Source organism: Musca domestica, unplaced genomic scaffold (assembly GCF_030504385.1).
Source record: "Musca domestica strain aabys unplaced genomic scaffold, Musca_domestica.polishedcontigs.V.1.1 47, whole genome shotgun sequence".
NCBI lineage: Eukaryota > Metazoa > Arthropoda > Insecta > Diptera > Muscidae > Musca > Musca domestica.
The window spans coordinates 3,997,942-4,024,414 of NW_026712338.1; the positions used below are offsets into that span (position 1 = coordinate 3,997,942).

Here is a 26,473-nt window from a genome sequence, read left to right on the forward strand (position 1 = left end):
TTCAAAGAAAAAAAGAAAAGACACTTCAAAGAAAAAAGATTTTTTCATTTATTGGCTTGTTTTCATGCATTTTTTTGCCATGATACCATTCCGAAATTTTATGAATTGTTAAAGTCCATCAAAGCCGCTCTTGAATTATAAACGTAGTTATAAACTAACATAATTCTTTATTTTGTTCACAAAAAAAAAAATTGAATTTAATATGATAAGCCAAATTGAAAAAATCGCACATTATATAAAATTGACAAAAAAAGAAAAACAAATTGAAAAAATAAAAAATTCTTCAACTTGCTTGCTGATTTTTTACAGCAAATGTTGAAATGGCCTTACGAAGTTTGTCAATAGAATATACTATTATTTTGAAATTCGATTCCCTTAAAAACATTTTCTCGATTTAAGAATTTTTGCAATGATATAGTCTATGTTTCGTAATTTTCCTTTAAGTTTGATTATTTCATCATCTATCCAGTTTCGCCACCACAAAATTCGGTACAACACTTCATATAATCCGCCTGCAATTTCAGTTTTCAAGAAATCAAATCAATTAATTAAAGTTAATCAAATTCGTACATGGTAAAATATTGATTTTTTCATAGCTTATTATCTTCTGAATGACATTATTCGTATACATAGTTCCACTTACCCAATAAATACTAATATATATAGGGTTTATCATGAATATTTCAATGAGCTAAAAACGGAATGACAAATGGTGGAGGGTATAAAGTGGTCAAAAACGCTTACAACAAACTTATTAAGTCACGGTTGATATCGCTTTCAAATCGAGGGAGTTACATCTTTCAGAAGAAAAGAAACAAACCCGCGATAATTTTAATAGCATTAATTCTAATAATTATTGGGAGTGAAAAATATATTTTATTTTTTACTCCAGCCCGGTTTCTTGCGTTATTCTGTTTCCGGATATTCATGCACGAGTACCTGCGACCCCTAATAACGATCTACAGTTATGAGGGTGGTCTGGAAAAAAAGATTAAAGCATTGCACAATAATTGCACGGACGACAGATGTGGATGTATTTAATTACGACTTTCTCGGAATAAAAAACTATATATTCCCGTTCATTTTCAAATTTAAAGAAATATGCTGTGCAAAATTTGCGCCACACAGAAATGATCTTTCGACTATCTGTTCTTAATTAATATTCAGTATATAAGATTGGCAAGCGGTTTGGTACAGATAAAGAAATAGCTCTATATTGTTATTAGTGGTCCAGTGTACGCGTGACTGTAGATATTTCTAGAATTGCGTTGTTAAAATTCGTCATAAATCGTGTTATCTAGTTAGGCGTTATATTGTTTTAGGCTGAGGGTATAGTTCAGTATATCTTACATTTTTCTCCTACAAATGGCATTTTGTGTTACGGAAACCTTTCTGGGTATATTTTCCACACTTTTACTCCTTAGGTTACCGCATTATGTTTACAAAATACCTCCAATGAATAGTGTGATTTGTGTAAAATATTATGTTACATCGAAAGCTCTAGTAGTTTTTATGTTTGTTCTCTCACTCACTAATTAATATAAAGTAGACATTTTTCCGCATTATATTTTACGATATCCAGAATTAAAATAACGTAAAGAACCAGACAACTTTGTGCCATGAATTGTGAAATTTTAAGAAACAAACTTAAAATATTATTCTTTTAGAGTGTGAAAAGTACCATGTGACATACCCCTGCAATCATTTGGAAGAGAGAGTTACTCACTCCCTTTTCCACTTTTGCTACGCTTTTAATCCAAATAAATGCGATAGTATGTACATTTACAATATTTACAATGACAAAACTACTGTTGTCTACTTTCTATCGTCACGGAGTTACTACGTAGTGGCGTCAAGGAAGATAAAATAAGGTATAGCGTGTGCACAGTTTTTTGTGACTTCCAGCGAATAAAATAGCGTTAGTTTAGAATTAGTAATTATTTTATTTATAAACTATTAGTCATGTCATTAAATTCAAGGACGGACCCCCTTCCATTTATTTCACAATTATGGGAAATACACACTCGATGTCATTACTAATATTTTTTAACATAAACCGAATATACCAAAAATAATGGATACGTCAACACACCTTGAGAAAAATATTATAAAAAACTGTTATTACCATGGTACAATAATAAGGTAAGGTAGAGCACCAGCTGATTACAATAATTTTTGTAAGTGTGCCCGACTTCTTTCAATTTTGTGTATGTATTTAATGTTTTGAAGAATCGTACATTGCGGGTCGAGCATTAAAGCTATTAACCAGTTTTGCCGTGGAATTAAAAGATTGCACAGTGTGGATTAAATTTTTGAAAGAAAATCCAGGCATTTCATTCATTTTTCGCGCTTTTTAACCATTTGAATGATTCTGACAGGAAGCGGACACAGCTTCAGGGTTGTATTTCTGTAGTTCTACGAAGCTGTTCGAAGTGGAGGAATGTGTGGAACAGGAAGATGCGACGGTGTGTGAAATATTCGGCATGAAAAACGAGACAAATACAAGTCCAAGATAGAATTACCAACGTAACGTAATCTCATACAATTACACATTCATATTCTTTTTTTTTATTTGATGCCCCTGTATAGCCAAGTTTTTATTTGAAGTTCTTTCTTCGATATGTGTGTACAACTGGCAAGATATTTACATTTTTTCTACCAAATATTTATTTCATTTTCCTGCCTTTATACTCTCTATCATTGAAGAACAAAATCGAAGCAGAAAATTTACATAGTGCCAACTTAAAATAGTAGTATATAGCTTTTGTTGCATACACGTAGAGAAGTTATTTTTAGTACTAGGACATGCAACCTTGTAATCTGAAAAAAAGAAGCCATCCTGACAACATGAGTAGATTTGATCTCTGAATAATTTTTCTTAATAAAGGTTTATGTATTTCATTTGGGTCTACGGATCTCTGGATAATCGCCAATCGATCACTTGACAATTATATCATTCTGCTGCAGTTAGGATAAATATGAAGATCGATAATATCGAAAATAGATTGTTCATATTTTTTATAATAAATAAACAATAGAGGTGGAGGTAACTCTTTTCCAACAAAATCGAAATCAAATAAAAATATATCTATAAAATTTGCGCATACAAGTGTATTTCCGAAATAACAAAAATGTTTGTTCTCATTTGTCATTAAAATAATGTATTTTGACAGCAAAAGAAGAGAACAGTTGGCCTTACCGTGTCACCTTGTAAATACACATTGAATACAACATTTAGTAAAAGCTTTGATTTTTATAAGGTAATTGAAATATGTTCCTATAAAATGTCTTAATGTTTTTTTAACGTAAAAAAACTCTTCAGTAGTAGAGTAATTTAAGTTGTTTTGTCCAACTTTAATGCCTATATTAAACTTTGTTTCAGTAAAATTTTGTATGTTTCCAGCATAAAAATTGCCAAGAAAACTTACAATTAACTCTCCTGAGCTTTTAGCAGCGTTCGAAAACAAACCGTATGGTACTGTACCGTAGTGTTCTGTACCGTTCCGAGGCGGAGGGGTACACTAAAATAATGTACCGTACCGGAGCACAACCCTTAAAAAATATTTTAGTGACTCTGTACCGGAGCACAACGAGAATCGCACTGTACCGCAGTCGGAGCACTACGAAATCGTAGTGTTCCGCAGTCGGAGCACTACAAAATCGTAGTGTACCACATGGCGGAACATTAAAAAAATAATGTACCGGTAGTGTACCACATATGTTTTGTCATATGTGAGGTCCTCCTATTAAGTTGAATGCTGTTATTGGTGGAAATCTACAAACGAATGTGTATATAGACGATCACCTGACTCCCGCTTCTGCCAGGTTAATGTATGTTTGCAGACAACTTAGAAACCAAGGGAAAATTACAAAATTTATACTAGTTAATGGTGATGAGCCTGGAGTTAATGTTTTGCTTCCGGATGGCAATGAACGGTTTCTTAGAATTGATGATTGTGAGGCATTATGGAATCATAGCTGAAAATTTTATTTGAATTAATTTTTGAGTAGTTCTTAAGGATTCTTCCTGAGTCAAATGTTATATTAATATTCTTGTTTTGAATTAGTTTTCATATTATTATTATTTTTTTTTTCTTTGAATATGTTTTTTTTTTTTGCCTTGATTTCTTTCTATTTTTCTTTTGTTTTATAATTATTTTAATATATAATCTCCTTTTGATCTCAATTTCGGTTTCAATTAAGTTCCCCAGCATAATATTTATTTTTATTTCCAATGATTTCAAATAACCTCGGTCCTATTGTTGGTAATTCGTCTTTTTTCAAAAACAGATTGAGTCAATATTCAAATTGTATGTCCATTGGTCATCTAAATTGTCATAGTTTGCGTCCGTCCATTTATAATACCACCCTTTGTGAGCTTAAAAATCTTATTTGTGATAGTGGTTTTGGGTTGTTCGCTGTTTCCGAGACTTGGTTGAAACCTTACGTTTCGTCGAAAACTGTTGCGATTCCGGGCTACTCATTTGTCCGCAATGACCGACCTAGCGCTCGTGGAGGAGGTGTAGGTATTTATATTTTAAAAAATATTAAGTATAAGGTGGTTTTTCGCTCTGAAAATCCTGGAGTTTGCGATTCTTTATTTATAGAACTTATTTTTGGTTTAAGCAAAGTCCTTTTTGGTGTTGTTTATTTGCCACATGGTAATATTCATAACTTTGAGGAGATACATGAAGATATTTCGTCCAGATACGAATCTATAATTGTTGTCGGCGACTTTAATTGTAACTTGTTCGACATTTCCAAATCGTCTGAAATGAGGAATGTTTGTCTTCGTCTTGGTATATCAATTACTCATAACTCGTTGCCTACCCATTTTAATATTGCTACTGATTCTGTTTCTCTTATTGATTTTTTTGCCTGCAGTCACCTTTGTTCTCTTATCTCCTCTGATCAAGTCCAATGTCCTTCTATTTCTCACCATTCTTTAATTTTTGGTATCACTAATATAAATTTGACATCAGCAGAACATTTTTTTGAATTTCGGAACTATAATGATATAAATTGGGACGGTCTGCTTGATTATCTCGTCAATGTTGACTTTAGTAGTTTATATAGTACATCTGATATTAATTTACAGCTTTCGTTTCTCCAGTTGCTTATTGCTAATCTTTTTTCATATGTTCCTATCGTTAGAAAACGTGTTGTACATTCCTTGGATCCGTGGCTGAAATGTAAATCTATAATACTGGCGATCTCTTTGCGTGACATGGCGTACAAAAATTATTTAAAATTTCCTACGCTGCAAAATATGGCGGTGTATCGAACCCTCAGAAACAAAGCTAAGTCTATTCTTAGAAAGGAACGTAAAAAATATTATGAACAAATTTTCAATGGACTAAATGCTACTCATCTCTGGAGACAACTTCATGCCGGTGGTATCGTTGACAATGAAGTCAACCTCTCAACTGACTTTGATGTTAATGTTTTGAATGAATATTTTACTCAAGAAAATGGTGTTGGCAATGTTATTGTTGATTTTCCAGATATTGATAGACAATGTCATACATTTTCTTTTAATTGTGTTTTCGAGATAGATGTATTTGAAGCCTTTCAGCAGGTCAAATCGAAGTCTGTAGGTGTTGATGGAGTACCCATTAAATTTTTGAAATTAATCTATCCATATATTTCTAGACATTTCACCTATATTTTTAATACAATGTTTACAACATCGACCTTCCCGAATGACTGGAAAATTGCTAGGGTTTTCCCTATTTTCAAAAATAAAGAAGGAACACTATTGAGAATTTGAGACCTATAAGTATACTACCGTCGCTTTCTAAAGTTGCCGAACATCTCATAAGGCTGCAGATTCAATCATTTATAGATGACAATAAATTTTTGATTAATTATCAATATGGATTTAGGCGTGGTCTCAGCACTACTTCACTTTTAGTAGACTTAACTGACTTGATTAGAGAGACAATTGATGGACGTGATAGTGGTGTTCTTGTTGCGCTGGATATTTCGAAAGCATTCGATTGTGTGGATCATTCAATGCTGATTGAGAAACTGTTCTCATTATATGCATTTGACAGTAATTCTTGTAAATTAATTGCTTCATATTTATCTGGACGTTCTCAATATGTTTCATATAATGGCGAGGCATCCAGCTTACGTAATATTTACAGCGGGGTACCTCAAGGTTCAATTTTAGGTCCGCTTCTTTTTGTTTTATATGTCAATGACATTAGTAGCATTCTAACTAATTGCGACTGTCATCCGTTTATGTATGCGGACGACATTCATTTATTTTTTAAAGGTCAATCAGACTTTCAACTAGAGAATACCATAAATACAACATTAGGTAATATTTCACGTTGGTTGAGAAATAATAATCTAGTAGTAAATGTTTCTAAGACAAAGGCAATGGCATTTGGTTCACCTTGTCGACTGAATAGCGGTATTAATATACAGGTTAATGGTGTAGCGGTGGATTTTGTTGACCGCATAAATTGTTTAGGTGTTGTTCTTGATGCCAAGCTTGATTTTTCTTTGCATATTGATGCACTGTACCCCAAAGTTATAAATATGCTCCGAAAATTACACTCAACTGATTTCTATTTGCCCTTATTTGTAAAGAGAAATCTTGCTCATTCTATGTTATTTTCGGTAATTTCCTACTGTATTGAAGTGATTTCTGGTACAACACATGAGTATTTAATGAAATTAGAAAAACTTTTTAACATCATTGTAAGATATGTTTATAATTTGCGTCGTTTTGACCATATTTCTGCGCATGTAGTCCTCTTTCTAGGAGTGTCATTCTCTACTTTTGTTAAACAACGCGTGGTGTCATTTCTATATAAATGTATCTGTTTAAATCTTCCTGGTTTTCAGCGAGATCGGCTAGTGTTCTCTCGGTCTACTAGGAATACGAAAATAATTTTCCCTCATTTTTCTACGTCTCTATATGAAAGATCTTTCATAGTTCGTTCCGCACGAATCTGGAATCAGCTTCCAGCTGAGTGTTTTTCGCCGCATGTTTGAAAACTTTGTAGAGGCAAATGGAGGTTAACAATTTGTTTGTTAATGATATTGACGATACTGTATCGTTTGATTCAATATTGTTTTTTTTTATTACCAGCAATAGACTTAAATTTATTTTCATTGGCTGGGGAGCCTTTTTGTCCATATTTTACATATGATTTCTTAGGTTACTTTAAGATACACTATGTAATATTTTTAAGATGTTTTTTTTTTTTTTTTATTTTGGAGTACACTTTTGTAGTTTTCTGATAGTTGTGATACTTATTGGCCTAATGGCTTTTTCATTGCAACATATAAATAAATAAATGAAATGAAACGAAATGTTTACGATTTGTGAGAAAATTAGATGTTATGTTTTTGATAATGCAAAAATTACTAATACAATTCAATATTATGAAAATAAAAGTTGAATTTATTTTATGTATGTTTAGAATGGTTGTGAAATTGAAGAATGTAGAAAAATATGGGAATAGGTAGAAAGAATAAAAAAGGACCAAATCTGAAGTGATAATAATTTGTATTTAACTATTGAAAATTGAAATTTGTAATTTTCCGCGAAAAATGGCATTTAGTGGTTGCATTGTAATGCGTTATTATTCAAATTATGTACCTTTTATTTTGTGTTACCAAAAAATTAATAAATGTTTAGTGTTTAAAATCAGTTTTATGATTTCGATTTTTTTAATGTGGTGCTACGATTTTTTAATGCTCTGATTGCGGAATACTACGTTTTTATAGTGCTCCGACTCCGGTACACTAGGATTTGTTAGTGTTCCGACTGCGGTACACTACGATTTTTTAGCGCTCCGACAGCGGTACACTACGATCATCGTTAGTAGTGGTAGTGTACAGGTACACTACCGCTAACATTTTTTTAGTGATACTGTACCGGTACAGTGCACTATGTTTGTGTACTGTTTATTTTCGAACGCTGGCTTTTAGGTACACTGACAATGTTCAGTAAAAATACAAATTTTGTGAAAATACAAAATATCAAAGACGCAGTCCCGCATATGATCTATAATTATTTTTATATTAATAGTTTTTTTTTTTTCATTTTAGGGGACTTAAGTCTGTATAACTTTTACTTTTCCAATTGTAGGGATAAAATATTCACGCGCAAGATTAAAGGAATTTTAGTTTTATGTTTAACAGACATTTTTATTGGAATGCAATGAAAATTGGAACTGTTAATACGCATATATTTGTATCTATTTAAAAGCTTGACTCGTAAAAACGGTCATACAATTAGATTACACAAAATGGGCAATATAATCTTACCATTGGGGGATTAAAATCCATGTTATTTAGTAATGAATATGCGCCATGGTATATACATCTATTAATTGGTAGTAATTTATTAATAAGAATACATATACATAGGTATATATGTAGATAACAAAATAATAATAATTATAATAAAATCTTAAATTGTTTTCTTCTTTCAGATGTTACTGCTTAGGAACAGCGTAATACATGAGGGGAATATGACAATACTACACAGTACATGATAGATTCATACTGAATGTTATGTTAAATAATTATATGATGATGACGATAAAAACGTATTATATTTTTAATATTTATAATTCAATTTAGAGAAATGGACGTTTAAATGTATGTATTTACTCCGAAAAGCAATGCATATGTGTCAGTGAGAGATATTATGCATATTTAATATAGATAATTGTTTCACTTAACTCTCGCTGACTTCTATGAATCTCCTTTTGTTGCTTTGATTGACCGTCATTTTGTATGCAGTTATAAACACGAAAAAAATACACAACAGAACAAAGAGTTATAGTGAATTGGTGTTGTGTTTTTGCATATCTGTAACTTAATGTACTCATATCAACTTAATTTACTCTATTCAATGACGTCAATATATTTATTGTAATTATTGTATCGTTATTATTGATATTAATGCAATGCATGCAATTCATTTTTAATGTGATGAATTTTTCTCAAAGGCATGTATTTACGAGTTTAATATCGACGATTATTGAACTGAGAATTTATAGCCGAGTTAACTGCAGTTGCTGTAGCTTCCTGAACATGTTGATTACGCATGAACTCTGTCGCAAATTCAGCCTGTGCCTTCGCCATACTGGCACCAGAACTCCTATATATTGAATGGATCTATAATTAAAAGAAAAATAAGTTTAAAGTTCCTATGTGCGCAAAACCTTATTCATACATTACCTTTGTAATCATCATTATATTTGCAGCTGCTGTGACAGCAAAACAGAAGGCGATGCAAAGCAAAAAGAGACCAACAACAATGTCAGCGGCTGAAGATTTAAACTGGGATATAGCGACTATAAATCCACAATAGCCACTCTTCGGAAAACCAATTGCTTGAAACACGGAAAAAAGTGTTTGAAAGAAATAAACGAAGAAAAACACCATGAAGTTAAAGCTGGAATCGTTGCGAAATGCTTTGTAGGCCGGTCGGAACCTTGGAAATTAAAATTATAATTGTTTACCATTACAGATTACATAGAATACAAAGGCTCACCAGCAGATATATGATGCTGGGGTGAAGAGCAGCGTATAAAAAATAGAAAGTCCGAAATTCGTAAAGTCGCCGGTATGCAATAGAATGGCTAGACCACCAATAATGTTAACACACATTGTCAAGGTATAAACTGTAAAAATGAAAGTAAATACTTTACAAAATGTTAACGACGATCAAATATGTTTTTGAAACATACACATCCATGTATAGTATAAGTGTTTGACAAGTCTTTGAAATTCTGGAGGTATTTCCAAATTAAAATCTTGGTAAAAACATGGTTTAACACAGAAATTATCGGGCAATGGTGGCCAGTTATTAAGTTGTGGAACATTTCCTTGCAATTGCTGTTCTCTTCTGTCTAATTCCGCTGCTTTGCGGTCCAATTCCTCCTGCCGGCGCTAAATAGAAATTAAAATAAATAATTAAATATCTTGTATGTTGCCTTGCAAAATTGTGCAGATAGTACTATTTTCTGTTTAAGCTAATAATATTGATTTCATCTTCCTCTACGGTGAGAAATCTGCAAAACTGGCGACAATTCAGAAGAAAACAATAAAGGACCAGTAGTGAGATTCACTAACTAGATTACTTTCAAACACAAAATTTTCAAAAATATAGGGTCCGCGATCTAACATTTTTTCAATTAGTGCTTATTTTGTGAATGGTAACACTTAACTCATGACTGATTTGAAAGATAATTACCTCGATAAGGTAATTACGAACGAATTTTGGCCTGCTAGTTCATTTGTAAAAGATTTTGTAGAAAAATCAGAAATTTAGCTCATATACCGCACTTACCTGCATCTTCACTTTTCCTGCTTCTAAAAAACTAAATTTGGAGTTGAATTTAAAAGAATGTAAGCATATGCATGGTACAACAAAAATACAAGGTAGATCTACCAGCTGATTACAATTTTTTTCTAAGTGTGCCCGACTACTGCCAATTTTGTGTGTTTATATATTGTTTTGTAAAATATAGCAACAAATTATTTTAAAAATTAATGATTGGAAGAAACGTACGTTGCAGGACGAGCTTTGAAGCTATTCGCCAGTTTTGCCATGGATTTGAAAGATCAAACTTTTAAGATCATAGCTGTACAAAATACTTTGTACATACTTTTGAGTGCGGTTGAGGCGCTGGGAAATTCTAACAATTTAAAATAAAGATTCCAAAATATCAGTTTCCCAGTTGCGATAAAATATCACATTTGTATATGTCGCATATGATAATGTGTAAAATAATAAAGGACATGACCCACACAAACATAAATATCGATGCGCCAATAGGTAGTCAAGATCACTTGAATGAAGGGACAAGCAGCCATGTAATAAAAATAGATAAGAACAATTGTATAGCTTCGATTAGGTTAAGTTAGATAAGTTTCAGTAGTACGTAAGGAACATATTTTAAAAATAAAAACAGAATTAAATCAGAATTCGAACCGTTAGGTTCTGTCTTTCCGTTCTCACCAGTAGTCGGCACTTTTAGAATTTTCGATTTTTCAATCTTTCAACATTCTGAGTGTAATCTTTCAATTGCAGAAAAATAAAGTTGTTCAGATTCCAAATGTTGTTTAGTTTTCGAAATAATAAACAAAAATTGAATTTGTTTTTATTAAAATGGCAAAATTTGCAATTTTACTAAAATAGTAGTTTTTTTGCCAGTAGTCGGCACCATTTTTCAATGCTCGTCATGTCTATTTGCCAGTAGTCGGCACCATTTTCCAATGCTATGGAGTTCCAAATTCATATCCTTATATCAACCCTACTTCCAAAACTTGATTCTCTTACAAAACTTCAGGATTTTACCTCGGACTTCTCACTTACTTCCAAATTATAACAAATTAAGAGCTATGTAAACCTTTAGTACACCCAAACCCAAATTGCACCCAACTTAGTACCATTTAGTTCAACTCTCACACTTAGTACACATTCCAACTTAATTTTTACAACTTATATCAAGATTTTAGCTCCATCTGTTCTCATAACACCAAGTGATTCGAAATTTAGAGCTATTAGCTCACATGGTTCGAATTTCAGCGACCCTCATTTAAAAATTCAGAATCTTAGCATTATCTTTTTAAACTATACTTGATTCAATGTTTTATACATTTGAATACATTTAGTACCCTTATCCCACCCCTACACACCAACATTGGTCTACATGCAAAATTTCAAGATTCTACCTTCAGCCGTTTTGCCGGATTATACCAATATCAAATTTAGTACCGCTCATTCGTTCTTTTTCAAAACCACTTCATATCTCCACCCTACACACCAATATCTATAATACAAATTTTAGTACCTTTCGTACATCTACGGTACGTTTTTCCATGTCGCAACACTACACACCAATTCTGACCCCAACAACGAAATTCAGAAATCTATCTCTCTATCTAATTGTGTACCATTTACAACATTTTGAACTCCTGTAGTACTTATTTCCAAAAATAATTCTAAATTTAGGGTCTCCAACTCTTTAGGTTCATCCAAATCCAATTTGTACCAATTTTAGTACCATTTAGTACAAAACAAGTACGATTTTCAAGTTCCTACATAACCCAATCCTACAATGCAATAGTAATCCTAATTCCAAATTTCAGGATACCAGCTCTATCGGTTCACCCAAGTCCAAATTGTAGCCAATAAACCATTTGGTACACATTAATACAAATTTCCATAACTATATACATCATACAATCCAATAGAAATCTCTTTTTTTCCAAATTGCAGGATTCCAACTCTACCGGTTCTCCCAAAATTTAAATTGCACCAAATTTTGTACCATTTAATACACATAAGTTCGAATTTCCAAAACTTCCCACATACCTATCGGTTCTCCCAAAATTTAAATTGTACAAAATTTAGTACTATTAGTACTCATAGGTACGAATTTCGAAAAACGGTATAAATAGTATGAACAGAAAAATTTTATGAACACATCTGGCAACACAAAAGGACGCATTCGCAATTTTTTACAATGGAAATTAGAAATAAGTGCTGTCATTAAATATTTACATAAAAAAGGTTTATCGGCACAAGAAATTCATAATGATACTGTGAATGTGTTAGGTGAAAGTGATTTTTCATATGGAGAAGAACAATTACAATAATAAAAACAAACCGCCAACTACCACCAATGACACTATTGTTTCCAAAGAAGCAACGACCAAGGACCGGCCACAGGACACGATTTCCAACTCGGGAGGGGACGACTCTATACTGAACTACAGTGACGTCATCCATGACAATATTCAGCGACATAGCGAATAATTGTCCGCCCTCCTGGAGAAGACAGGTCAGTCAGGAAAGTATTCCTTCTGGCTTTGGAGATGACTCACCACTTTCGGATGAGGAACTTGTCATCACGGTCATTTCCTCGTCTCAAAGTGGTAAGTCATCTCAAAAAGCCACCAAGAACACTCCCAGCGAGACTTGCGCAGAGTCCCAAATCCAGAAGGGACTAACGTCGGTCACTTCCGATGTCACCAGCCTCGATCGGCAAGACGCCATCAATGTAGGTACTGGCGGGGATCCTACCAGAAACCCTACCTCTCATGATGGCGCCGACCCAAAGGAGGCGAAAGCAAAGCGGGGCTATAAAAGGTCGGTAAATTATTGTAAAAAATTTATCGGCCAAGACCCCGCGCAGATAACGGAGAGAGAGAGAGAGAGGGTTCTGATTAAGATGAACCTCAAGGTAATTGCAAAGTTCGAAAAAAACCACCCGCACTTACCAAGCTGTTCTCTTAATCGGACTCTTCTACCTCTCCTACAATCTGCTATCAGCAGTAGGGTAAACCAACCTGTGGTTCAACCCTCTGCTGAAGGCCCTGCGGAGGTCAGCAAATCCACCGCCGATAACAAGACCACCACGTTCGTTGTTCACGAGGTGACGGCTAATGCTGACCCTGCTGGGTCAAATCCACTTGCCAAAAAGCGCAGGAAAAATAATGCCAAGAAACCGAAGCCCATTATAGCCGTAGCCTCTGCAGTACCACCGGAAGCCGATACCTCTTCACGCCCAGCGTTGAAAAGGGGTCGGTCTACAGAAGAACCACACCCTGAGGCCAAGAAGGCATCCACGGGCCCGGCTTCTCGGCCTTTGCCTACAACTTCCACTCCGTCCGCTAGCAAGTCGGTCGTGACTAAACCGCCCCCACCAGCCCCTTCAAGCTCTAAGCCTGACAAGGTCCACAAAGGAGAGGTCAAATCACAAACGGCAGGCCAAACAGGACGGAAGAGGAAATACTCACAAACCATCTACCCGGACGACCTCTGGCAGGGATATGAGCTGTATCCTTAAAGGACATCCCCTGTTGTAAGGTATTGACAGCTTGGGTGCCACCACCATCCGTGGATCCGGCACGCATCCTGACAATACTGGGCAAGCAGAACCCCAACCTCAAAACGGACAACTGGCGTCTTGTCAGTTCAAACGCTGAGGGAGGGGGCCTGGTCATCAAAGTATCTATGGATACGGATGGCCAGGTATACCTTCAAGCTCGTGGGGAAATTGCATTTCGGCGCTGGATGGATCCGTTTCCGTCTAACGCCGTTGCATTAGGTGGAAGAAAACAGCGGCTACTTAGCATCATGCAGATTAATCTGCATCACTGCAAAGCAGCTGCTGCCGAACTCCTCCTATCCCTCTCGAAAGCTGAAGTAGACATAGCTCTGGTTCAGGAACCCTATATATACAATAATAGGGTAAATCTTATCTTCCTTAGCAACTACAGTGGAGACGTTACGGTAGCGAGATTGGAGTCTAAATCCGGGAGGGCTCACATTTTCATCTCTCTCTATCTACCGCACTTGCGACCTGACCCACCTGGCCATGAAGTAGAGGGGCTGCTCGAAGATCTGGCTGACAAAGGGCATATAATCATAGGTTGTGATGCCAACGCACACCACTTCCAATGGGGCAGCAACGATACCAACGTCAGAGGTGAGTCCATTTTTGATTTTATCTTAAAATATAATCTCAAAATTTGTAATAGGGACAACGATGCAACATTTCAAATCAAAGATAGGGCAGAGGTCATTGACCTCACCCTAACTAACAAGGATGAATCTCTAATATATAATTGGAAAGTCTCTCCTAAGTGCTCGTTTTCAGACCACCGGAAGATAGTTTACAAAGTCTTAGTAGATGGTATTCTTAAAAAACCACATAGAAATCCAAGAAAGGCACATTGGGACAAATTTACGGAACTGGCTATACCCAGGCTTCACTGTTTCGACAACATGGTCTTAACCTCAACACTCGATATAGACAACTCCGTAAGTGCGATATCGAGTGCTTTGATTGATTGCTATGAAAAAGTCTGTCCGCTAACCTACCCAGGGAAAAAATGTCAACCAGTTTGGTGGTCAAAACATTTAGCCAACTTAAGGAGGGACAGTAGGCGACTGTATAATAGGGCCAACGCCTATAAGCATCCTTTGGGATGCTTATAAGCATCCTTTAACAAGTACAACAGTAAAATCAAGAAGGCCAAGCGCACCTCTTGGGTATGCTTCACGGAGTCGATAGAAAGTGTCAACGATGCCTCCAGATTTCGTAAAGTTCTTTCGCAGGATCCTAAATCCATAGGAAGTATAAAACGGACTGACGGCACATGGACTGTCTCTGGACTAGAGACTCTTAACCTGCTAGCCAACACACACTTCCCTGGCTGTATCGACACTGCAAGCAATCGGCAAACCGATCAAGTGCATCGTGATCATACGGCTAGAGACCAAAACCTGGCTAACAGAATAATAAGCTTACCCAAAATTAAGTGGACTATAGATAATTCAAGCCTTTTAAATATCCAGGACCAGACGGTATTATTCCCGCTACGATCCAGTCTGTCTGTCTTGTCTGTGTCTATCCTACATTCCGGAATCATGGAAAGAAGTCACAGTCACTTATATCCCCAAAGCGGGGAAACCGAGTCACTCACTTCCCAAGGACTATAGACCGATAAGTCTCTCATCCTTCTTATTTAAAACTTTGAAAAGGCTGATAGACATAGAGATCAGATCTCTATTACCCAAGACCGTCATTAGCACTGCTCAGCATGCCTATATGAAAGGTAAATCTGTTGAAACAGCGCAACACGATGTCGTATGGTATATAGAGAAGAACATGAATGGTTCCTTATTCACCTTGGCTGCCTTCCTCGATATTGAGGGAGCCTTTAACAACGTCACGCTAGAATCCATTCATGATTCACTATCAAAACTTAAGGTACCCCAACTCCTCATAGACTGGATTGATACCATGCTTAGCAGCAGAATCATCAACTCGAGCATTGGGGAAACATCCGTCAGGAAATCGGTCACTAGGGACACTCCGCAAGGGCGTGTCCTATCACCATTACTTTGGCTTTTGGTCATTAACAATTTAATTATAGATCTAGAGGTAACAGGGACGAAAGTAGTCGCATACGCTGATGACGTCGTCCTATTAATTGCCGGGAAATTCCTGCAAACAATCTCGGACCTAATGCAAGGAGCTCTAGTCACCTTATCACGGCGGGCGCATCGCAATGGACTAGGTGTGAACCCATCAAAGACAGAGCTCGTCCTTTTCACTAAAAGACGTAAATATCCTTCATTTACACCACCGAAACTAGATGGAGTCAGTTTAAACCTCTCGCTAGAAGCCAAATACCTTGGCACTATCCTTGACCGCCGAAGAGGAACACCGAGGAACGAGCTAAGAGAGGCTTGATTGCACTCTATTCCTGTAAGAATTCTATATGGGTATGGTCGCCCCCTGGGTCAGCAGGGGTGGGAAATTAGTGGCGTTGGGAACGTTCGAAAAGAAAAACACACAACTTACAAGGAGATTTACCTATTAAATAATTCTTGCGGTGAAATCAGTGTATAATAATTTATATTATCTACTAGATTCAAAAGGACTGCAAATATCCGATCGGTTAGAGAATGAAGTTAAACTTTTCAAAACAATAAAATATACCTGGAATCTTCTTTTCACAGAAGATTGTTATCAGGGGTGCTCAAGAAAAAATATCTCTGTTCAGTCAAATTTCTCTTTGCTTATTTAAATCAGGAACAAAACAGTGTTAAGTCATTATTTATACAAATATTTTTTATCCATTTGCTTTATAAATTATTTTGGCAAACATTCGTGTTTAAGAACAATTAAATAGAACCGTAAAGTATAAAGAAAAACAGAATTTTAATTTTCTCTTAAATTATCTCTTTTTTCTCTTCATGTTCTAGAACACGGTTTTGAGCACCACTGTTGTTATGGACAATGAACTAAAAGGCCTCCGAGTAATGTCGTTACAATTTTAATTGTAGCGACACATCTTCTAACCTAACCTCTAACAAGAAAGCGAGAGAATAAAAAAAGGAAAATAAGATCTGCAAAAGCACGATCCGGTTTAGTGATATCCTTCACTAAATGATGCTTTAAAATTTGATAAATTTACTAATTGTTCGCACTTTTACACCTTTGAGATTACTTTCAACATACCAAAAATACAAAAAAGTTTGAGAATAATATTATAAAAATATTTTGTCATAACAATTGTTCTGTTCCAGAAACTGAAAGAATTTACTAGCTTAGCATTTTTTTCGATATCATAAAGGGAAAATCGGTTATCGTAGTGAAAACTTTTACATTCTTGCAGTTCTGGAACAGACCAAAATTTTCAACAATGCTTGAGAAACACTTATGTTGCACAAATTTTTCTCAAATCTGTCCTTTGTTGACAAATTTGTTTTGATTTTTTGTGAAAATTGTCAGCTGTCTTTGGTAAAAAGGTAAATCATGCGAATTTAGGACACATTTCCGGACCGAATTCTTAAGGTAATGATGAATAATAAATCTGGGAGTCTTTTGTATATCATTTCAATCTCATTTCAGACTGGATATATCTAAAATGTTCCAGGAATTTTATAAAGGTATAATATTAGTGGAGGAGATGTTTTCCCAAGCTTAAATCTTGTGTTCTTAAGCTTATTGTGATATTATTCTCAAGCCATTTTGGTATGTTGGACTGTTTAAATGTTATAGCACAGTGTTGTCACCAAGAAAATTGCATATTGCACACGGAGGATGAAAATTTTTACACATTTGGGAAATACTACGCATGTTACAAAATTTTTTATGCATTGTTTATAGCACAAAAACAAACTTAAATTTCTTTTATACAAATTTTATATGAAAATGGATAACATAAATAAACACATTGTGTTTCATAAATCCGTTTTGCCTAAGTCTGGAGTATTCCTCCATTAGCTTAACTTCATATTACTCTCCATTACAGAGAGTAAAGTTTTTAAAAACGAAACTGGAGGCTTGGCAGTATTTGCTGATTGCTACAAATATTACGACTTCATCCCGGTGAAGGCAAAGGTATTTTTGATATGACGACTGGTGAAAAGCAAGCTTTAAGTGTCGTTATGTCTTAAGTGAATGAGAATCACACGTACCCTTTTCAAAAATCATTAGTTAAATATTCTTTCTGTAGAGGCTTTTAAGAAGGGAAGATTTAAAAAAAAAATAGTAGTGATGATGGTTTGGCTGATCGTGGAACAAAAGTAAATCATATAGTTGATGAATCAATAGTGGGTGCCACAGCTGATGCTTCTTTGAATGGCGGTGATGGGATATTTTTTGGTGGTGTGAGTGCAGTTGTTGAAAATTTGGTCCTTTGCAGGAGCTGCAGACGCAAAACTGATGCTCTGTTTGATCTTTACAAGGTTTAAATATGAATGTGTGGTTGAATTCAAAAAGTCTATAGTTGAGCTGAAGATGACAGTCTCTGAAGTTAAAAGTACGGCTTTGGTGGCGGATGAATTGGAATTTGTGAGCTTGAATCTTCTAACGATAGTAAAATTTTTAAACTTATCTTCCCATATATCTACTGTAATTTCCTGCATTTTGTCAATTCGATTTTTATGATTATAATATTTTTTTATTCATGTGCCGAAAACAGGTTAGTCACATCATATGTCGAATCTGCGTCTCATTAGCATTCTACCTTTTATGTCAAGATTTGTTGCACATATTATTAAAGATGCGATTGTTAAGTTCCTCGATGATCGCAGGCTCTTGAGACTATACACTTATCTCTTAATGATATGATTTGGGATGCCTTTAATTCATGTTCATGTTCAATTCAGGTTCTCTCTTGTAGAGCCCTCTCTAGATCATGTATGTCCTTCCTGACACGCCTGGGTGGGGAAGATTTATCCACCATATTATGGTTGGGATGACTCTCACGGAAACACCCAAGCAGGCACTGCAACGAAAGCATATGATTATGCTGACGTAAGGGAAGGACTTTCGCCTCCTCATGTAGATGGTCCACTGGTGTCATGAGAAGGCTTGCGCGGACGACTTGAACATGCTGTCGAACGTGACCCTAAGAATCTTGGGGTAGTTCGTGGTCGATATTAGAATCCCTTCGACCTGAACATTCAGCTGTGTTCTCATCTCCTCTGGTTCAGTCCTCTACTAATATGTGTGGAAATGGCGTATAATGCTGTTGTGGTACTATGTTGTGGACGGAATCCGTGCTCGTGGTTGACAACTGTATAGCTTCCTCTAATGCTGTGGAGGAGTAAAGCCTCAAGAGTCTTAGCTACTGGCGATAAAAGCGAAATCGGCCTGTACGATTCGCCTTTGCTGGCATCCTTGCCTGGCTTCAGTAGCGGGACCACCCGCTCCATTTTCCAGGTTTCCGGCACTATGTGGGTGGCTAGCGACAAATTGAGAACTTTCGTTAAGTACTTGACTCCCGGCGTATCCAGCTGCCTCAACATTACCATTGAGATTCCGTCCGGGCCCAACGCTTTGGATGACTTAGCGTTACGGATGACATTTGCAACATCACCCATTGTAAACTGTGGTTCCTCCTCGGCGGGAAGAGATCTGATACGACGTAGTACTCTTCGCTTCGCCCTATCGCTCTCGGGGTGCTCGACAAATTGTCGGTTAAAATACTCCGCGCACCTCTTCGGATCAGTCACCGTTACGTCGTTAAAAGTGATGAGGGAGATGGTCTGAGCCATGAGAAATGACGGGTTGCCAAGTCACGTCATTTATCAGACCGTGTGACACTATGGTTAGGTCTGGCGAACTGTGACACTCTCCTCTTATTCGGGTGGGGCATCCTCGTTAACCGTCCAGAATGTGGAGGAGTCGATCTGCTCTGCCAGTGCTGATTTCCTCTGGTCATTTCCTAGGACGGACTGCCACAACTAATGGTGGGCATTAAAATCCCCTAGTACCAGGCGGTTATTGCTTACCAAATATGGGCTAATATCAGGCAAATAACGCGGTTCACAGCTATTAATCGGCGGGATATACACATTAAGCACATCTACTTCGGCAGTTCCACACTTGACTGCTACCCCCATACATTCCTAACTAAAGACTAGCTCAAGCGAGATAGGTCTGTACTGAACAGAATTGTGTAACAGGAACGCTAATCCCCGCTTCCACTTCTGGTGCAATCCTTCCTTTGTACGTGGTAACCATAACAACGTTGTAGGCTGCAATTTTCATTCAGCTTGGTTTCCTGCACCGCTGCGATCTTAATATTCCTCCGACTCATAAATTCCACTATCTCATCTATTTTGCCTCGGAGTCCGTTGCAATTGAATTGCAAAAAAGATGCACAATCCAGAGTTGGAACAGCAACATGTGGCGTTAGGTGCTGCGGTGTTGGTTGCTGTTCTGGAGACTGCGGTGGAGTGCCATACTCCGACGACGTCTCTGATGAGGACGACGAAGAAGTGGACTCGCTGAGGACTACGCTTTCGCTACGCTTTTCTCGCCAACGCCTTAGTCCGAAACAGTTCTTGAAGTGCACCCATTCTCTACATCCATTACATCGCACCGAAACAGATCTGTGGTGGATGACGTTCTGACAAACCGAGCAGAACCAAGGTCCGGGGTTTTCCTCAATCCCGGCACGGACCAATGAAATCCGGAGCAAGCATTCCGGGATATGCTGCTCCCAATGCAGAAAAATAAACAAACACAAACATGTACATACTGGGTTGGCAGCCGCTGGCCAAAACTGCCGTGGGCGTGTTTCGTCTGACGTTTGTAGTGTCCAATGTGGAATCCCACAAAGTTCGTCGAATTGAGTTGGGCCAAAACTACCCTGGTTTGCCTAGGCTATATATTCATGTATAAAATTAGTTTTTGATGACAGGTGTTGTCTGTTTTTGTATGCATATGATGTCCACGTTTTCTTCAGAGAGGCTGATATTCCTAGGTTGGAGAAATTGGTTAACTCTATTGTTTCATTGTGGATTTCGTTAAATGGCCTTATTATAAATTGGAATAAAACTAAAGCCATGCTGTTCAATGACCATGGTAATGGTGGTACTCTTAATGTTTACGTGAGTTATGTGATTGTGGAACTTGATGAGATGTTAGACTGTATTGTCTTCTTACGTATTTGCATTTTAGGAAGACAGTGGATGTGTCCTCACAGGTTAATTATTGCCTGCAGGTCGTCTCTGGCACTCTCTGGTCAAATGCTGCGTATTGGTAGGGCAGTAAATTAAATCGCTCGTTATGTGTATGGCTTGTGTCGTGGTAATCATGTTTCTTGTTTTATTTTTGATCTCCTAGGATTGTCAACAATGTTGATCATCATATTCTTCATTACAGTGTTATGTGCAATTTTGACTCGTCTTCGTGACAAGTTTGTGTTTTGTAGATCATCACGAAATCCCCAACTGTTATAGGGATAGAAAAATTTTAAAAACTTCACAGGTAATCCATTTAATCCAACTACTTCAGACTTAATAGTACGTAAGGAACGAATAACGTCATCGTCAAACACGCTGTTAATTGAAAAAGAATGACCATGTCCAAGATACCCAGTAAGATCCACGGGAATTGTTCCCAAGGAGGAGGGAGACTGGACAAATAATTCATTAACGTTCAACGTTTAAAGAATTCATTAATGTCGAATGTATTCTCAATAGAACATAACTCCTCGCTCAAACGACCACCAGTACGTATCTTTTTTCACATTTCAGTGCAATTCAAACCTGCAAAGGTATTTAAGTAGAATTTTCTCCTCTCTTTTCTTAAAACTGATTTGTCTTTGTTTCTAAATAAACCAAAAAACGTCCAACTTGCCGCAAAGGTTGTCTAAGATACTAAGAGTTGTGTAAAATTGATGGGCATGGAATTTGAGACGAATATCTTAGTGATTGGTAACGACTTACAAGCATATAGCCAATTAAGAATGATGATGAATGAGAAATGTCAAAATGTGAATCTCTCATTTTCGCGGAGTTAGAAACATTAAATAAATTGTTATTGAAATCGCCAACACCAACAACTCACAACTCTTAAAAAACCTGCAAGACAATCAAATGGTGAAATAACCTGGTAAGGTAACCCTTTCAAGCCAGCTGCAACCAATGTAATACGCCAAAAATGTTGTTATAATTTGAATTAGCCTTGAACGGAAATTTAAATTTCAAGTAAAAAAATATACGTGGCGTGTTATGGAATGAATTTAAATCCCAACTTAAATTCATATTTTCGGTAATATAAATAAGTTTGAGATAAAAAAACATTGTAAAACTCGTCATGAACTTTTTTTGATTTCAGATTATTTATAGCACCAACGATTCCTTGAAGACATTAAGAAACCAGATTTGTGACCATGAAATACATATTTTTTAAATTTCTCTAAATTTTCTACATTTTAGTGATGAATCTTGTGTAAACATTCGCAATATGGGGACCAATTGATTGAAGTGTAGGTTTCTGTACATTACAAGTCACAAGAACAGAAAATGTCCATGCAAAATATTTTTAAAATTTTAATAATAAAAAAAATTATTTAATGGTTCAAAATCAAACAGGGTTTAAACGCCACCGCCTATTGAAATTATCCTTAGCCTTTCAGTGCAACTGCTATTATTGATTGACAGCCACGGCTAAAATAGCACATGATCAGCTACTTAGCTCAGCGCTGTTTTTGTTAAGCCCTAACAGAAAATAAGGCAAAAATTCAGCACACAAAACAAGAAATAGCTCGGATTTCGGCTGCTGCTATTGTCGTTTTAGCCGAATGAGAAGCCGAAAACATATTTTTACGATTGTGTGTTGTCATGTACAAATTAATAAAACATGTACATATGTTTTCGAGCTCGTCAGCTAATCTAAGTTTATTTTTGAATTGTAACTTACCAATATTTTTTCTAAACATTTTTGCTAAATATATTGAATAACAAAACTAAAATGAACTTATAGCATTCAATAACATTAGCATTTTGTCTACATATGAAAATACCAAATGGATAAAAATGTTGCTTTTTTGATGTTGATCTATTTTGATGCTAGCTTCAGCCGTTCACTGCAATTTTGCCTTTGCTGACGATTTCAAGTAGCTTTAGCTCTCTCGGGTAAATCTTTTTTAATGTGTTGCTATTTATTGGCGTAGCTCATTGATGGACTATATTTTTTGAAGATCATTTAGCAGGCCATTGCATTTTCGGTGCCATTGCTAATTAGGCGATAGCATTTTAAACCCTGAAATCAAACTGCCTAAATGATTGCTGTTGGTAACCGGTCAACTAACGATGCCCAAATAGCACAGAAGCAGGACGTGCTCGCGAGAGAATTACATAATAAAGTATCTTAGGCACAAATGATTATAAGCTAGATCTGTTTACACTTGCCATAAATTTAAGGGGCAATACTCCAACGCTTAATATATTACAATTTAGAGAAGACTTCGACGAAACATTTTCACTAGTGGCGACAGACGTTATAAGCAGTCAGTGCATTGAAAAAGTATGTTATTGAACATTTTGATATTAAGTCCGCTTTCTTGAATGGAGATATTCAAGAAGAAATTTACATGGATCAACCAAAAGGCATCGTTAAACGTTCAATTTGGGGACTTATAGACTTGTAAAAGGCGGATAAGCAAATTCCAACCAGACAATTAAGTTTATAGTTGAATTCATTTACTTTTTCGTCCGATATATTTTTTTTATGTTTATGTTATTACAAGATATTTTTTTATTTTCATGTTTCCAGCAAAATACTTGTAATGAAAAATGATCCGGCCATAGTCCATAGTAAACAGCATTAGCGAACATTCCAAACAACCAACTTGGTAGCATATGGGACACTGTATACCAGTTTTTCCTGAGTATGGGTGGCGATCCACCAGTGGTTGTAGTCTACAGGACGATGTATATAAACCGGGGTGAGTATACGTGTTACATTTTTTGAAGCGAGTATAGGAAAGTTAAATTAACATATTTGGCGTATATTTTTTTACAAACGAATTTATATCGTACAGGTGTTAAGAGCGGAAATCTTGGGGAAGAGATTGACAAACTACAAGCTAATATGTCGATAAAATCACTGAAAAATACTTTAAATCGCAAACAATTAATGACTGCCTAATGGTGGATGGGAAGTATCCTCGCCTGGTTTGATGAAGCTATATAATATAATAATATTCCTAATATGGTTGGAACTAATGCTAATTTTAAAATGTAAAAAAAATAGAAAACAAAAGCATTGAAATAAATTGTTTGTACTTTTTTCCTCTATTGCCAACCAGTATTTCCAGTATTTGAGTTATTTTTAAGCAGCTAATAAGACCAATTTTTTGTAGCCTTTGTTAGATGGGTCGCAATTCAGTAAACTTTGGCAATCACTGCTGTATACCAATGATTTTATACATTTTAATGATTTTAGTATTGCTTTATCGATACTCTGACCGCGTATTGTATTACTAGAAAAGAGGTTTTCACTGGGCTTATTAGGTCAAGTGTGTAATGAAATAAACTAATTTAGATTATGGTATCATTCTTGTTTCATTTTCTCATCTTTACATAAAAACCGAGAGGTGACAAACATTTTTATATATTATACATTCTTAATTTTAAGATTTTAGTTTCATTCGACGCTTTATCTAATTTAGGCTTGGGTTAAAGGTATGAATAAGAAACCATAGTAAACCCTCGTAGCCATGGGTATCACGTCTTTATTTTTAAATTCAAAGTGCATAACATACAATATGTTAACGTTTACTATGGATCATATTACTTACCTGCAATTCCTCTGTGGTTATTTGAATACTGGTGCTAGCTGTGGGTGCGGGGGCGCGTTGTTGTGCAGGTGGTAAGTTCTGCGACAGAGGTTGTACCACTGCAGCATTGGAATTAATTGTTGAGTTAATGTTTAACTGTGGCTTCGATTGTTCCTGCTCAAAGGGATTGTAGTCTTCTAACGAACTCTGAACATTTGTCGTTGTACGAGTCGCCTGTTGTATAGCCGGATCCTGTAATATGTCTCATTAAATACATTTATATGCTTTAGTGTAGTTCTTTTGTCACTCGTTCGTATTTATGTTCGGAGTAGAGATAAAGAAAAGTGAGTCAATAATACATACTCAACATGTATGCATATATTACAGTACAAGATGTTTTTTTTTGTTGTCTCTCAAAACACAAACTCATTGGACTTCTTACCGCAAAAGGGTTATCCAGATTTGGTTCTCCGAAAGGATTATCGTCGAATCCAGACATTTTTTTCCAATAATCAAAAGCTACCCAAAATAATAAAAACACTTTCTTCGGTACTTTTTACTTTTGAGCTGTGTCACTGATAGTGTTGAACGGTTAATAATTACTTTAGATATATTCATCGTACCAAGTTATAGAACCGGTACAAAATAAATCGAATTATTGATATTTCATAACCATGGAATAATAATAAGGGTAGTTGCATCAGCACAGCTGGTGATATGTTGTACAAAAAATATGTACTTAAAAATGAGTACATTTTCGAGACACATTGTAAAATTGTTTACATATCAATGTTCCAAATGCTAATGCATCAACCAAGTTTTCCAGTAATAAAAAGTGACATTTAACATTGCTCGGCGACTTTTTAGTGTGGACAATTTCATTAAATTTAACCTATATTTATACGAAGGTAAAGTTTGAATGTTTCAGCCATGGCATGAACAAAATATAAATTTTGACAATGAAATGTTGCCAAATGAATAAATTCAAAAAAAAAAATACACCTTCTTAATTCTGACATGCGTGGAGCGAACAAATAATGTATCTAATTGTTTTATTACCAACGGGTCGGCAAATTCTTTACTTCATTTCTTGATAAATCCCAGTTTTTTAAGCTTTATATGCAACAAATAAAGCTCAAGAATAAAAATTCCTCTTTAACTATATATTAGCTATAATAAGTTGATTTAATTTTAAACCTATTAAAAATAAAAATGTTTTGTTATTTTTCCTTCTATAAATTTAAAAGTTTCATTTGATTTGCAAAAAGTTTCATTTCGGTAGCAAATGGTTTCATTTCGGTTGCAAAAGGTTTCATTTCCGCTGCAAAAGGTTTCATTTCCACTGCAAAAGGTTTCATTTCCACTGCAAAAGGTTTCAATTCCACTGCAAAAGGTTTCATTCCCGCTGCAAAAAGTTTCATTTAATCTGAAAATGCTATAAATCAGATTGAAGAAGATGTTCAAATTTACAAATAGTCTATTTGTGGTCTGTTCCAGAATCTGCAAGAATCTACTAGTTTAGCAATATTTGTCGATACCATAAAGGGAAGGAATCGGTTATCTAAGCAAATAGTTTTACATTATGTTATGAATTGCGAATTATCTTTCTAATAAAGATATTATATGAATTGTGCATGGTAAAACTAAGAAGGTAAAGTCATGCAGTCATATGTTAACATTTTTTTTTTTTCAAAAATATTCATTTTACAAGACCTCATTATAAACATTAATGTTTACAAAAACATTGTGTACACAGGAATCAGAGATGGGAACCTGTTTTCTACGCAGTGAAATGTGACAAGGTAAATTACAGAAAATGCAGAGATGGACATCTTATTTGAAATGACCTGACCTTCTTAATTGTATCATGGAATTGTGGTAATTCTATGAA

General features: G+C 35.6%; 1 protein-coding gene and 1 long non-coding RNA gene across 2 annotated transcripts; one reads left to right on the forward strand and one right to left on the reverse strand.

Annotated features, from left to right (window-relative positions):
- Positions 1 to 8,342: 8,342 nt before the first annotated feature.
- On the reverse strand, positions 8,343 to 25,186 carry LOC131804622 (secretory carrier-associated membrane protein 1-like). The gene is made up of 6 exons (XM_059127665.1): positions 25,025 to 25,186; positions 24,604 to 24,834; positions 9,723 to 9,924; positions 9,527 to 9,656; positions 9,211 to 9,466; positions 8,343 to 9,147 (listed from the first exon to the last, which is right to left on the reverse strand). The coding sequence occupies exons 1-6, from the start codon at positions 25,079 to 25,081 to the stop codon at positions 8,995 to 8,997; spliced, it is 1,029 nt and encodes a 342-aa protein (XP_058983648.1). The 5' UTR covers positions 25,082 to 25,186; the 3' UTR covers positions 8,343 to 8,994.
- Positions 13,820 to 24,113, forward strand: LOC109612837 (uncharacterized). Its single transcript, XR_009343191.1, has 3 exons — positions 13,820 to 14,474; positions 23,577 to 23,748; positions 23,845 to 24,113. It is a non-coding gene; the product is annotated as an uncharacterized LOC109612837 (long non-coding RNA).
- Positions 25,187 to 26,473: the final 1,287 nt, after the last annotated feature.